The sequence below is a fragment of the Hydractinia symbiolongicarpus genome, chromosome 12 (genome assembly GCF_029227915.1).
Source record: "Hydractinia symbiolongicarpus strain clone_291-10 chromosome 12, HSymV2.1, whole genome shotgun sequence".
NCBI lineage: Eukaryota > Metazoa > Cnidaria > Hydrozoa > Anthoathecata > Hydractiniidae > Hydractinia > Hydractinia symbiolongicarpus.
The window spans coordinates 18,955,578-18,969,503 of NC_079886.1; the positions used below are offsets into that span (position 1 = coordinate 18,955,578).

Below are 13,926 nucleotides of genomic sequence, written 5' to 3' on the forward strand. Positions count from 1 at the left end.
ATGTGAAATTTGATATTTATTTTAATTTAATAAAACATGTCATTACCATTTGCCCCACTAATTCCATACATAGCACATAAATACTCGTAATCTCCATACATAAAGAGACGGATCTTCAAATTATTCCACTTCTGTTTTTGTAGAATCCTAATTTGTGGTTTAAATCTTTCTAAGCAGATTCTTAAATTTGTCACGGAATCCTTTGCCTCAAATATGCTGAAGATGGTCGTATTTTCTTTGCGATTAGGGTTTCTAATATTTGCCACTTGATAGCTCATTTTGAAACTGTTATCACCATGGTCACCACCAATTTTAACATGTATTTCATCATCCGGTATAAATGAGTGATGAACTAATTGATTATTTTTACTCAGTTCTGTTAACCGGTTTAATATATGACCTACAACATTGTAAAGGTATACCCAAGGCTTGGGATCTACAACAAGCTGCTTATTACTACTACTAAATTTTCGAGTTAGAGGAGCTAGCTCAGCAACAAGCCCTTTCCCTATCCACTTGTCTGCAACCTGTCTTGTTGTTTTTTCAGATGCAAGTTTGATGTCAAAAGTGGCAAGCCATCGGGAAATATTTCGCATAAGGTTCCATGGCAAATTCAAGGTGGCTTTCATGGCGGCAGCAGTCTCAGCTGGAATGGAGACATGATGGATTTCTGCGATTATTTGTTTTCGCTGCTCCTTGTCACATTTTTTCATGATCGCAGCTGTTTGTTTCACAAATGCATCATTTGAATTTCCTGAAATCATGTTGATTATATTTTTAGCTGTTTTGCTCCGATCAGATAAGCTTCTTTTACTACTTTCATTTGATAACTTTCTTGGCATGCTGATCGGTGTAACCGTTATTGGCTAAAATAAAGAAATGTTTTTTATTTTTAGTCTTTGTTAGATATATAATATATATATATATAGTAGAAATATGAATAATTTTCAGGTAAATGCAGAAAAATATGTATATTCTAAATGTTTATTTATATACCTGTGGTCCTTTTGTAGCAAATTGAATTGTTTGATTCGGTAGTTTTGACTGTTTAATTTTGATACCAACCAAATGTGTCATGCATTTTTCAATAATTGTCGGTACAGGCTTAGACGGACTTAGCTTTAAAATGTCGTTGGGTGTCATCAATTCTGGCTCAATGGTTTTTTTCGGCCTTCCACCTTTTTTAGATTTTATAGGCCGTCCCCCTTTAGATTTAATTTTCGAGAAATTTGATGCACTGCCTTCTTTCCATCTTACTGGGCATTTTGATGTTTTTGTGCCCCGCAAATTACAATTTTGCATTGTGCAGTAACATTTATTACAAAATTTTGGTGGATGTATTTTGTTTACATCTTGCTCAAAGTCCTCCTGAAATGCTGACTGAAGGCCAGAAAGGTTTTCCTTTACAAGATAGGAAACTCTTCCATTCAAAATATTTCCACATATGCGACAAAGTTTGGTTAGATCTGTATGTTCTGCCATTCTATAGCTATAATTATTCTAAAAAATAATATTATGTAACCAGTTTAATCGTTGCCTTTCCAATTATATTTTTTAACTTAGTCAAAAGCTTTTTGCAAACATAAAGTTTCACATTTCATGACCATAAGCTTTTTTTCCTGTCTGTGCCACCATTTTAAAAATTTGAATTTTGTTCAACTTTGATGACAAATATTTTTCAGAAAAAAACTGAAAGCAGTATGGAACTTTAAAAAATAGAAAGTATAATCCTTGGGCTTTCGTAACATATAAGTTTGATTAGGTGAAAAACTCTATATAACGTTATAGCCGACCTGTTAGCTAGGTCACTTTTTGACTCGACATTTACCGTCTCGTCTTATTTACGTTTGTTGCGCTTGGAAACGACAACAAAATTGTTTTTTGATTTTTTCCACAGCATCTGAAGACCTTAGATGCTAGTTAAATAGATTTACATAAGGCCACGCGAGAGTAAAATTTCTGTTATCGACATTAGAAGTTGTGCCTTTATCAGCAACTTTGTTACAAAATTTTGGAAGCTCGCCCCAGACTCCCGGCAAATGCGCTTAAATTCCATTGTACGGCCGTTTGAATCACCCGTGTGAAAGCAACAACTTCTCTGAAAATTTGATAAATTCCCCGTTCCCTCTATACGGCTAATTCGCAATGCATTATGGTAGTTGTATTCCGCGAAAACGTAAACAAACCATTCGTAGTAACAAAAATGGCCGAACAAGTACACTTCATCCTTAATTCTACTCAAAACCAAAGCGATATACAAAATTCTAATCAAGACAACAGTTTTTTTCAAAACTTGGGCTCTCCTGCAAGCATTGGCTCAAACTTTTCATCAAGTTCAAGCTTTTTATTGCAAGCTAAAAGTAAAGGAGGAGGGATAACTTGCTGTGTACCTCTCTGTCAAAACAACTCAAAGAAGAATCCAGACTTATCTTTTTATGTCATTCCTAAAGACTCAGAGCTTCGAAAGAAATGGCTTTTTATGATCAGTAGAAAGGATTTTGTACCTTCTACATCGCATAGAGTTTGCTCTGTTCATTTCACTGGTGGAAAGAAGACATATATGAACAATGTTCCCACAATAGTCCCAAAAACTATCAAACCAACAGCTAGCAAACCAAGAAAAACTCTCAACAGTACAAACTGTAAATTGCAACTATTTTCTCCTGTGAGGGCTACGACAAATGACATTGCTGCAGAATTATCTGTGGAGGAAGAGTTAAAACAAGAGTTGGAAAAATTGAGAGCCGAAATTAGTTGTATGAGAATTCATGAAAAGGAACTTGATCAAACTATTGAAAAACAACAAGCCACTATAAGTGACATAGCATTTTCAATTGACCGGTTTAAACACAATGAAGCACACTTTAAGTTTTATACCGGATTCGAATCTTATAAATTATTCAAAGCAGTTTTAGAATATTTACAACCAGCTGCAAATAAACTAATATATTGGGGTTCAAATACTAACACTGAAAATACAAAAAATATAAACTCTACAAAACGAGGCCGATCACGATCATTGAGCGCAGAAGAAGAATTCTTTATGATACTGGTTCGAATTCGATGTGGACTTTTGTTAGAAGATATGGCTGTTCGATTTAATATGTCGACAAGTCACATAAGCAGAATATTGATTACATGGACAGATTTTTTACATTCACAATTCCGTATGCTTCCAATATGGGCTTCAAAAGAAACAGTACAAAATAGAATGCCGAAATGTTTTCAAAAAAGTTACCCAAATACCCGTGTCATATTAGATTGTACAGAAGTATTTGTGGAAATGCCTACGTCATATCGCACACAGTCCAGTACCTTTTCAAATTACAAACACCATAATACAGCAAAAGGATTAGTCGGAATAGCTCCTGATGGATCAGTGACATTTGTCTCTGATTTGTATGGTGGACGCTTTTCGGATAAACGAATAACAAAAGATAGTGGTATATACGATTTGCTAGAGCCTGGGGATTCTGTGATGGCTGATAGAGGATTTGAGCTCGAGGAAGATTTACCTGATGGAGTAACATTAAATATTCCACCATTTTTAGATGGAAAACCTCAGCTAAGTTTATTAGAGGAAAACGAAACTAGAAGAATAGCATCTGTACGTGTACATGTCGAACGAGCAATCGAACGTATAAAAAATTACCGAATTTTACAAACAGTTTTCAAACTATCAATGGCTGCTGAACTCAATAAGATATGGGTTATTTGTTGTTATTTAGTTAATTTTTTACCACAGTTGGTACCAGATGTAAATACGAATGACTAAAAATTATAAACTTTCGTACACTATATATATATATATACTAGATCATGAAATATAAAGACAAAACAATATTGTGAGGAAACAATTTTATTTACTCACACTGTTGTTCTGTAATGTTGCTGTGCATGAAAGTGAAATAAAAGTGTGTTAGCTCAGGCAAAGTAATTCTGTTCCATTTTTCCTTTTGAAAAACTATTGTTTCCACATGTCGGTCAACTTTTGTATAAACAATAAAATCAATTTCATTGACTTGTGTTACTGCCATCACACCTTGACATTGGTGAAAATAATTATGTCTTTCTTTGAGTTTTGGCTTGCCATTCGATATTTGTAAAAAAAAATTTTTATCTTTGCATGCGTCAGAAATAGAGCAATCCTTTTTTGAATATGGGCACTTCACCTCAATCAATCGAGCATTCCCATTCAAAGTTGTTGCGCCATCAGGACTTGCACCTAACCACGGCCATTTTGGATTAATAACGAAACCACATTTTTCGACTTCAATATTTTTCTCGGTTTGATACCAGTTTAGAGCATTAACTTCTCTAAGCCCATTTGCAGGCCTCTGATGTAAAGTTTTTATTTTTATTTAGACATTTTTGTAATATGCTTTTTGGATGTATATTTTTTCTTCTATTTATAATAGATCCAAAATTGGATGATGTTATGCGTTTCTTTCTTTCTGTGTACCACATATCACATTTATACTGAGTACATGTGGATTTTTCTATGTCTCGAACTTGTTCGGCATTGACATGAATGAAATTGTTTACAAATGACTTTTGCTCATCTGATAACTCTGCTATTTCTGGTTCAAAGTCAAGAGCCTGCAAAAATAAATTAACTGTCGGACGTAATTCAACTGTTTCACTGTTTGTCTGTTCAAAATTAAATTCTTTTATAGATGTGTCATAAAATGATGATGGTTTATAGTCATTTCCTTGTAATAAATATGCCATTGAAGTTCCTTGCCCTATTTCAAATAAGTCTGTCGCTAATTTTTTGACTTTTTCGGTTGAGGGCTCATGTGCAAACAGTGGTGTAGAACAAAATTTTCTATTTCCTGTGACCAACGGTCTTTTGCGACTTTCATTTGTGTCTTTCGTAAGGTCTGCTTTCTCGAATGCCATTGCAGAAAATTTTATTGGTGCAGAATTTGCACTTTCTCCAGGTACATGCCATTTTTGTAACAAATCTGTGCATGTCTTGTCATCAGGGACAATTTTTAAGTCCAACTGTTTGTATTCAACCAATTGAAATAGAACTGCTGCGACATGCTTACAGCATCCTCCTGCTCCAGCTTTACATAAACATTTCGCATACAAAATATCACCACTTCTTTGACACAGGTGGACATAAACAGAATATTTTTCTCTTTTCATGGAAGCAGCTACAAAACATTTCACAAGAAAAGTTAATTTTTCAGCCATAACATTACTTTTAACTCTCACTTTCTTCACGTAGCTCTCCTTGAATAGTTGGTATCCAAGAATTTTATGCTTTGTAGCACCCTTCGGCTTGCTATCACAGCTATTTCCAAGAACTAAATATTTGTGAATTTTCTCCTGGGTGATCGAAGGCATAGCTGCAAGATCAGTTGACCATTGACTTATATCTTCGTGTGTTCTTTCCTCCACTTCTTCGTCCCTCTCGGCATTTGTTAATTCTTTAAAAACAGGTCTTGGTACCACACAAGAGCTTTGAGAAAAGCTAGGCCCAAGATCTGTAGAGCTTAAAATTATATCTAAATCTGTATCCTTATTTATTACTTCCATTTCGACTTCTTTCACTCCTAAAACCTCACTAACTAACAATATTTAAATGTTTACATCAATAACACGGGTTTTGGATAAGGGAGATAATGATTTTCTTGAGGAGATTTGAAAATTATCACAAACAATAACGGCTTTTTGTTATTATCGCCACAATAAAAAGAATGCTGTTATTTATTTACAAACTCTCGCTTCTGGGAGGGAAAACTGTAGAATACAACTACCATAATGCATTGCGAATTAGCCGTATAGAGGGAACGGGGAATTACCCCTACCAAAACTTGTAATAATAAAATTATGAAATAATTCAGAAACACAGGCTACTAGACTCTTTTGCTTTGGTTTCCTATACCAAAGAAACAAACGAACGGACAAACAAAACAAATAAAAACATAAACAACTAAATAAATAAATAAAAGTAGTTATACAAACGTAGGTATTTTCTCTACTAATTTTATCACACATATGTACAAAATAAATTAGCTTTTTAAAAAAAATAGTAAATCAAAAATATCAATATAAAAATCAAAATCAAATAAAATTAAAAATCGAAGAAAAAAGAAAGGATAGGAAGAAGATTCGGATGCACTGAAGTGACAAAACACTGTCAAGATAAGATCCTGTGTTTTTTTATGAAACAGCTTACATTGTAAGCTCTTCTCTTCAATCTTCTCCACATCTTACGTGTACTCCTTAACGTGATCAGTATACCCTATTTCCACTTGCTGTTCTGTTAAGTGAGTGTGTCATGGTGTTAAAGGGTACATACGGGTTGGTAAGCGTGACAGTTTTCGCCAGTGGTGACCGATGTGAATGAGCAGAAGTGTTTTCAGGATATGTGGAAAATCGTCTAAAACGAAAACGAAAATGCATATATTATGTTTAAAATTTTGATTTTTTATAATTCAAAATTATATGTATTATTTTTAAATTTTGAATTTTTGTGGTTCAAAAACTTTATCCCAGCTTTATGATAGGTGTAAAAAGCTCTGATAGAGATTTATTTTTGTGAGCTTCTATTGGCCCATAATTGTCACGTGATAGAAAGACATGTTTTTACAGCATTGGATAGCGTCTTTAAAAGGCGGAGGAGGTAGGACCAATCACCCACCACATTGATTAACTCCGAAGAAGAAGTGTAGAGAAATTTCAAGCACTATATCGAGATGTTTCATTGCGTTTCGTAAAAAAGAACAAAAACGCAGAACAAAAACCAAAACTAACGTATGCATCTTACGAGTGTGTTCGAGCAGTTGACTCCGCACGAGGTTGCTTCTCTCGACTAAGGACATCACGTGACATAGCCCATGCAACACATCCAGTGTAACCAGGTATATATGGTTTTCTAAATAAAGTATTATATACACAAGTCATTTTATACTAGCCTACTTTGCTTTTAACAATACTTGAACTGATCTCATCAAGAATAAAATATTCAGGCAAATGGTTTTAACAACCTTGAAAAACTTTTGAATGGAAATTTAGTCGCTCTCCATTGAATTGGATTAGTTTTTACGTGAATTTAATTTTTAAAATGATTCCAATGTTATTACCTTTTAACATTACTTTCAATGTTATAAATAAGTTTTATTATTTTGGACAGAATTTAGCAACACGGTTGCTATGGCAACTCTAAAAATAGAATTTCAAAAAATTTCCTATAAAAAGTTGCCAAAATAGAAAAATAATAAAGTCACTAGGTCTCCTTTTGAAGCAGTACTTTAGGAATCTATATCACATTACCCGTATATGTCTGTCCGTCATGTAAAATTGTACCGAGAGTAAAAGCAAGACACACGAAATGCAGTGAAAAAGACGGTCGAACCCGTGGATTGTTGCACGGCTTATTACAATAAAATAGTGAGCCTAATAGTTAAAAAAATTCACAAACTTTTTACATATACCTCGATGTTTCTTGATATTTCGGCAACTGTGTCCTCACTACAGTGGCAGGTGTAAATACTTCATTCTCTATATCTTTCTCACCCATTCCACTAATGCTTCCCCTATTAAAAAAAATCTTACGAGTAAAAAACATTCCACAATACTAGACCATCGAAACCAGCTTTTAAATAGCCGGCAAAAATAATTTTGTTAGGATACTTGTATCAGCGAGAAAATCGCTGTGATTCTTAGGTTTTTATAAGCAACACAAAATTTTGGGTGACATACAATGTTTCTTAAGTTTGTAGCCAATCAAGATTGGCCAAAAAATCGCGAGACTAATCCCTCTAAAGTAGTATATAATCGAGAATAGGACACATACTGGTAATTCGGGATCTGATTAGATTTTTTCGCAATGCTGCAACTGAAAAACAAATAAAAAAATTAAATTATTTACAACCAATACATTGTTATTCATGTAATTATGTAACCAGATCCATTTCTGTTTACTATGAGCGCCGAAAAGATGTTGAAATACAACACAAATGCAAGTGCTAAAAATATCTTTCATCGATTTAACTAATCATATACCGCATAAGATTCAGTTAATGAATTATATTGCACCAAAAAAAATTCTCACAATGCAATTGGTCGCTTGACAAAATAGCCATCTCTAGATTGACAGATGTCCCACTGTTGATTGCAACGCTAAAACAGATGGTAAAGCTTGCAGATTTACAAAGATTAGCATAACAAGCGTTACTATGGAAATGGTGCACATTTATTTTTGTTTAAATAAAATACCTGAAAAGATTCTGTTTTTCTATTATACTTTCTGCGCTGCCCATAAAGATCTCGTGTGTCATGACGAGAAGGTGGCAGGGGCGGAGTTCTTGATGGAGAAAGAATATTCTTCCAGTTAACACCTTCATATAACCTAAACAACACAAATAATGTGTAAATTGTTTTAAAATCACATTTGATAGAATTCTGTCGTTAAAATGCATTCTTGCATATATATTTCTTTTTTAGCTTTTAAGTGTGCAGAAACATTCATCACCTCTGCGTTGTTGTTTTATAAAATTGTTCCATGGTGACACGATGTAATTTTTCCTCATCATTTTTCAGATTATCAATAATCTTTGCATCACTGATCTAAAGATAAAACCATCAAAATTCATGCATTACATGGACATTTAGACAAACTTTTCTGTATTGTTTTACAGATACTCCACAAAAGGCAAGAATCACCTTTTTCTCAGCTGGTGATATTGAAGAAGTTGGTGCATAATCATCATACAGTTCTTCTTCTAAAAGGTCCAAAAAAATTGAAATTATAATACGATGATGATTTTTTAATTTTTATGCAATTTTTATGGCACAATTTAGAAAAGTTAGTATCAACTTAGCCCGTGGAAAATCTTACTGGGGAACACCTGCGTGCCTAATTCCTGTGTCGTTATTAAATGCAACCTTGGCCACCTATTAACCCAAAATAATGAAATTCACTTGAACGGAAGTTATTACTATGATCAAAGGTGCAATTATAATTTTTTTATTACAAATCCTCGGATTTTAAATTATTTCACAGGTAGACAAGCAGACAGACATATTTTTTTACCTTCCCTATCTAATTCCCAAGGTGATTTACACCTTTCAACCAGCTCTTTATCCTCCAGCGTAAGTTTTTCAACAAATTTGGAAACTTCTTTTGGTCGTATTTCTTCTTCCTGATTGACTAATGGCAAATGCGGTTGATAAACATCATATGTTGCTTCACCACCAGGACTTGGGAAATGACTAAAACATGTGAATATACAAAAAAAATATTCATTGAATATATATTTAGACATTATATATGGAATGGGTTAATTAAAAGCTGCATATACTTGCCTATTGACAGATATCCAACAACGAAATATCTGCCTTGCTTTATCTCAGAAATTAATTTATCTATATATAAATCAAGATTTATATACCATGTGTGGCTACTTATCTGAATAGGGGCACTTATTTAAGTCAATTCAGTTCCAACACGTTTATTAACAACAACAAAAAATCCATGTGCCAAAAAATAAAATCAACTATCAAATAACTACAGGCTAAGGCTAATGATACTACTGTTCTGGAATTTGACATTTTTAAACTTGCTACATATCAGGTTAACTTACTTTATTACCTTTTGTTAACTTTCCATTAAATGTCTGCATTCTGTATGCGTTTTACTAACAATAGTTATATACTCAGTTAGTAAAGGTTATCAATCATTCTACTCTAACAGCACTTCTTTCTTCTTTGTACTATCCTAAGTATTACAAAAACAGTATATATAAAACTTGTAGGAAATAGATATTTTGGAAGTTCATTATTTGTTTAATCTAGTTTAAAGTTAATTCATCTTTACATTATGCTAGTGAATAAAATCACAAATGTTGTTACAAAGAAGTTAAACTATGATGGCATCTTGCAAATTTATAATATTATGCTACTACCATCTGTGTAGTTATTACTCTAAATATCTCTTTTACCAGAAATAACAGCTCTCGCAAAGACTAGCCCAATCCTGAGAAATGAGAAACTAGCTGAGTTCCACAAAATGTTTGTCTAGCTGAGTAGTATTACATCTCACATAGAAAACAATGTTATCTTTCTTATTATTTGCAGTAAAAAATAACCAAAATAAGATATATATATATATAAAATACATAAAAAAGATTTTTTTTATAAATTATGCGTTTATAAATGTATTCTATTTATTGTAATTAGTTATTGCAACGTTGCACAAGTGTTACTTTTCATTAATATACTTAAAAAGAGGTGCTTTCTTGACAAAAACGTACCTTATTGTTTCAACAAGAGGAGTTTGTGCTTGCATTTTAATATAAGGTAGTTCTTTTTCTACTTTTGCATGTTTCATGGTGCTCATCAAAGTATCCAAAAATTCATCTTTTTGAGACGACTTTCTCTGATATGCAGTTAACAAGCATTTCTTGCATGTTTGGATAGAGTAGATTGTTTTGCCATAAACATCGAATGAGTGTTGAAGATGTGAACATGTGGACATACTTTAAATTTCTTAAATAAAAGTACATAAATACAAGTTTTTCATCTTTTACCTATCATCTCGCATGCAAGATATTTCGAATGTAAATTTGCACAATTTATTCATTTTCAGGAAGATTTTCTTGGTACATGACCTACAAAAATCACACATCAGATATTTTAATGGAACATTTGCTATCAATACCATGTACCAATTATTGTATTGTGTATAATTATATTATATGTATTATAATCAGAACAAAACTTAGCGTAAACCGTTTTTCTAAAAAGAGAAAAACTCATGAAAAGCGTGTTTCCAAATAATTTTCATGGAAACTATCTTTTTCAACACTAAAAAAAAATGACAAATTTAATTCCTGCAAAAATTAATCCCCATAAGGTACTAAATCTTCACTAATACATAAAAATACATGGCAAGGTGGGGATTAAAGTTCTTAATAAAGCCATTACTTTTAGTAGTTTTTTGTACAGTTACAACAAACCAATACATCAAAATCCCAAAAATTACATTATTTTTCAACATAAAACACAATTTCGAAAAGGAACACTGTCAGTGGTACGAGATAGCAACACCTAACACTTCATCAATATTAGACACTGATACAAAAATGCAACAAATTTGTGCTTGTTCTTTTAAAGCTGAGTTGATCAAAATAATAAAAAAGCAGGGTTACAGTACATGATTTTGATAAAACAGTAGCTAATTGTTAGTAATTTATCATTGGTTATCTTTGTCATTTCAATATCCTTAACCTATAAAGAAAAACCTTTATTTACTAAAGAAATTTTCAAGACAAAATTTTCTGAGAGTACTTAAATAATCATACTAAGAAATTCTTAGTAGTCTTAGTATATTAGTAACATAGAGCGATCTCTCTCACGCACAAAAAGATGGGATAATAGCTGAACCAATAACTGCTCTCCCAGTTTCACATAAAAGTTTTTCTAGCTGAGCGATTTTGATTTCCAAACTCAGTACCTACTCTTAAGTATCTAGCTAGCTAGCTAGAGGTACTTCAACCTTAAAAAAGAGGCTTTATCTCTGAGAAACAAATACGACCTTAAAATTATTTGAAGATATGTCCACCATTCAGGATGGAACTATAATCATGAATAAAACTCCTATCTAGCAGCGGTACGAAAAGCGAAAAGACCTGTTGTGTCCAGCGTTGTGTAATGATGGCTGCTTCATGTTCATTTCTCTTTCACTCGCTGTCCCAACTGCCTGCATTGTGTTTCAACGTGCAATATTAAAAGTATCCGAGAAAGTCATATAAACAAATTTTAGGGCCGCGGTTTAGGTCGTATCCATGCAACACTTCAAACTCAAGTAAAGGGCCCAGCGCAGAGACCAAACTGACCAAGGGACTCTCTCCATGAGCGGTGAAAAGGCCTTACTGGAAGGGGGGGGGGCGTAATCGAGTATTTAAATATGCCATAGGGATGTTTTTATAAGAAAAATTAAGGGTGACCACTCGTTTCCAAAAAGTATATTCCATAGATCTTTGTAAGTATTAATTCTCTCGTCTCCAAGGTCTTTGGCCGCTCAGATCCCTTTTACGGACCAATCATTTATTCACAACATATAAATGGTTGCAAAGCGGAAATACTTTGATACTTTTGATAAGTCGATATTTGCAGGTTTCTGGCTAACTACTTTGAAAATTTAATTGCGTTTACCTGGAAAATTACGAGATCTTGGAAATTTATGTCGATTCGGATAAACAGTTAGATGTGCATATTTTACATGGCTAGCCTCACAAATATCGGAGATATACCTTATCTCCAGAAGTAGCCTTGACTTAGATGGGGAGTCCTGAAGTATGTAATGTTAATTTTAAGTTACAAAGACTAAATTAAGGTCTGCCCAATTAGGGTTCGGCATATCTCAAGAAAAGTCTGATTTTCGCTAATTATCACTAGACATCAAGCTCTAGCACGAAATCCAATTGAACATTTCCCTAATCTTCATTTTTTAAGAAACTGCACCACTTTCACTGGTTTTTATAGTTTCATCGAACTTTGATAGAACTGTTACTTGACACACGTACACATTCGGTCGGCTATCTAATTGCCATCATTCTTGTTTAGTGGTGAAGAGTAAGGGCAAGAGTAACGTGAAATTGTTACGTTGCGACGTAGCTTAGTGTTCATCTCTTGCACTTTGTGCGGGAGGCGGGATTCGATTACACTTAACAAATTAATATGGCTAACTGAACTCTAGCCCTAGCTTAACCTAAGCCATGTGAGGGAAATTAGAGAGATGGCACAATGTGTGGGTTGTTGGATGTTGCAGGGAGTTGTCTTTGTTGATCTCTTTTTTGTGTACCCCTGGGACGGCGAAAAAGCGTAGCACAGAGACAAGATGCCCTGGGACGAGGTTGCTTCCGTAAGCATTTGAAAAGTGTGAATGAAAAAAGAAACTACCACTCGACTTATGAACACATCAATGTTATAACATGATTTACTCAAAATCGCATTCTTTTGAATGGTATCAAAAATGCACCTCCCCAAGTTTGGCCCATTTAAAAAAGAAAACTGGTTCGGCACAATTTTTTGAGTTCCTCTTTCTATGGAAGTACGTTCATAACTATTTTATTGCGTCAAGTGATGGAACTGTTGAAGAGGATAAAAAAACACAACGTTTACTGCTATTTACTTCAAAATTTTTTGTTAAACTAGATAGTAAAATTAGAAGGCCTCTTGAAAATGGGAAAATGAATCCACAAAAATTTAACCCCCGGGAAAACCAAACCCAGGGGCACGAAAGACTACTTTCGAACCAAAAGGCGCCCTATGGTGTCACTTTTTCACTTTCAAGATGGCTGCTTCAACATGGCACACGCTAAACATTTCCGCAGACTTTCTTCCTTTTTAACTTTTAAAGTTAGCATTATATATATATTGTTTTTGGTCTCTTAATACACTAATTGACTGATAGAAAAATTTAAATATGTTTAATATATGAGATTGTGTAAGTTAAATTCGCGAAAAGTCAAAATGAGAGGACCAGGTGTGGTTTTTGCTGTGTTTGGGATGAGTCATGTCATTTTTTTCCTGAGTTTGTTTGCTTGTGAAGTCATCTTTGTTTAAGCATAATTTTTTATGGTTTGTTTTGTGGGACTAAGATTTTACATAACCAGACCAAACAAGGCATTTCCCTGTCCTGTTTTCTATTGTTTTATCATCTTTTCTGGTAAAATCTTTAGGCCATACTTGGTAATTCCAGAACTGTACATAAAGTCTCGGATAAGAGATCGCAATTCAAACAGCAGTTTAAAAGGCTTGTTGCATGGGAAAGTAACAGAAATTCAAAATCTACTAATCTATAATCTCTATTATAAGTTATCTCTGACTGAATAAACCGTTAATGCACATTTCTGTCACAAGAATCGGTTGACATGAACTCTGTGTTAGTAAGTTTACGTAAGGTTC

General features: G+C 33.6%; 2 protein-coding genes across 2 annotated transcripts; one reads left to right on the forward strand and one right to left on the reverse strand.

The window, feature by feature from the left end:
- The first annotated feature begins 3,043 nt into the window (after positions 1 to 3,043).
- Positions 3,044 to 3,775, forward strand: LOC130621347 (uncharacterized). Its single transcript, XM_057436640.1, has one exon. The coding sequence runs from the start codon at positions 3,044 to 3,046 to the stop codon at positions 3,773 to 3,775; it is 732 nt and encodes a 243-aa protein (XP_057292623.1).
- Positions 3,776 to 5,924: 2,149 nt separating this feature from the next.
- On the reverse strand, positions 5,925 to 10,526 carry LOC130621451 (uncharacterized). The gene is made up of 10 exons (XM_057436738.1): positions 10,269 to 10,526; positions 9,050 to 9,228; positions 8,680 to 8,738; positions 8,489 to 8,583; positions 8,233 to 8,365; positions 8,069 to 8,136; positions 7,811 to 7,852; positions 7,449 to 7,550; positions 6,782 to 6,889; positions 5,925 to 6,394 (listed from the first exon to the last, which is right to left on the reverse strand). Exons 1-10 carry the CDS (start codon positions 10,490 to 10,492, stop codon positions 6,247 to 6,249), a joined length of 1,158 nt encoding a protein of 385 aa, XP_057292721.1. The 5' UTR covers positions 10,493 to 10,526; the 3' UTR covers positions 5,925 to 6,246.
- Between the last annotated feature and the right edge of the window lie 3,400 nt (positions 10,527 to 13,926).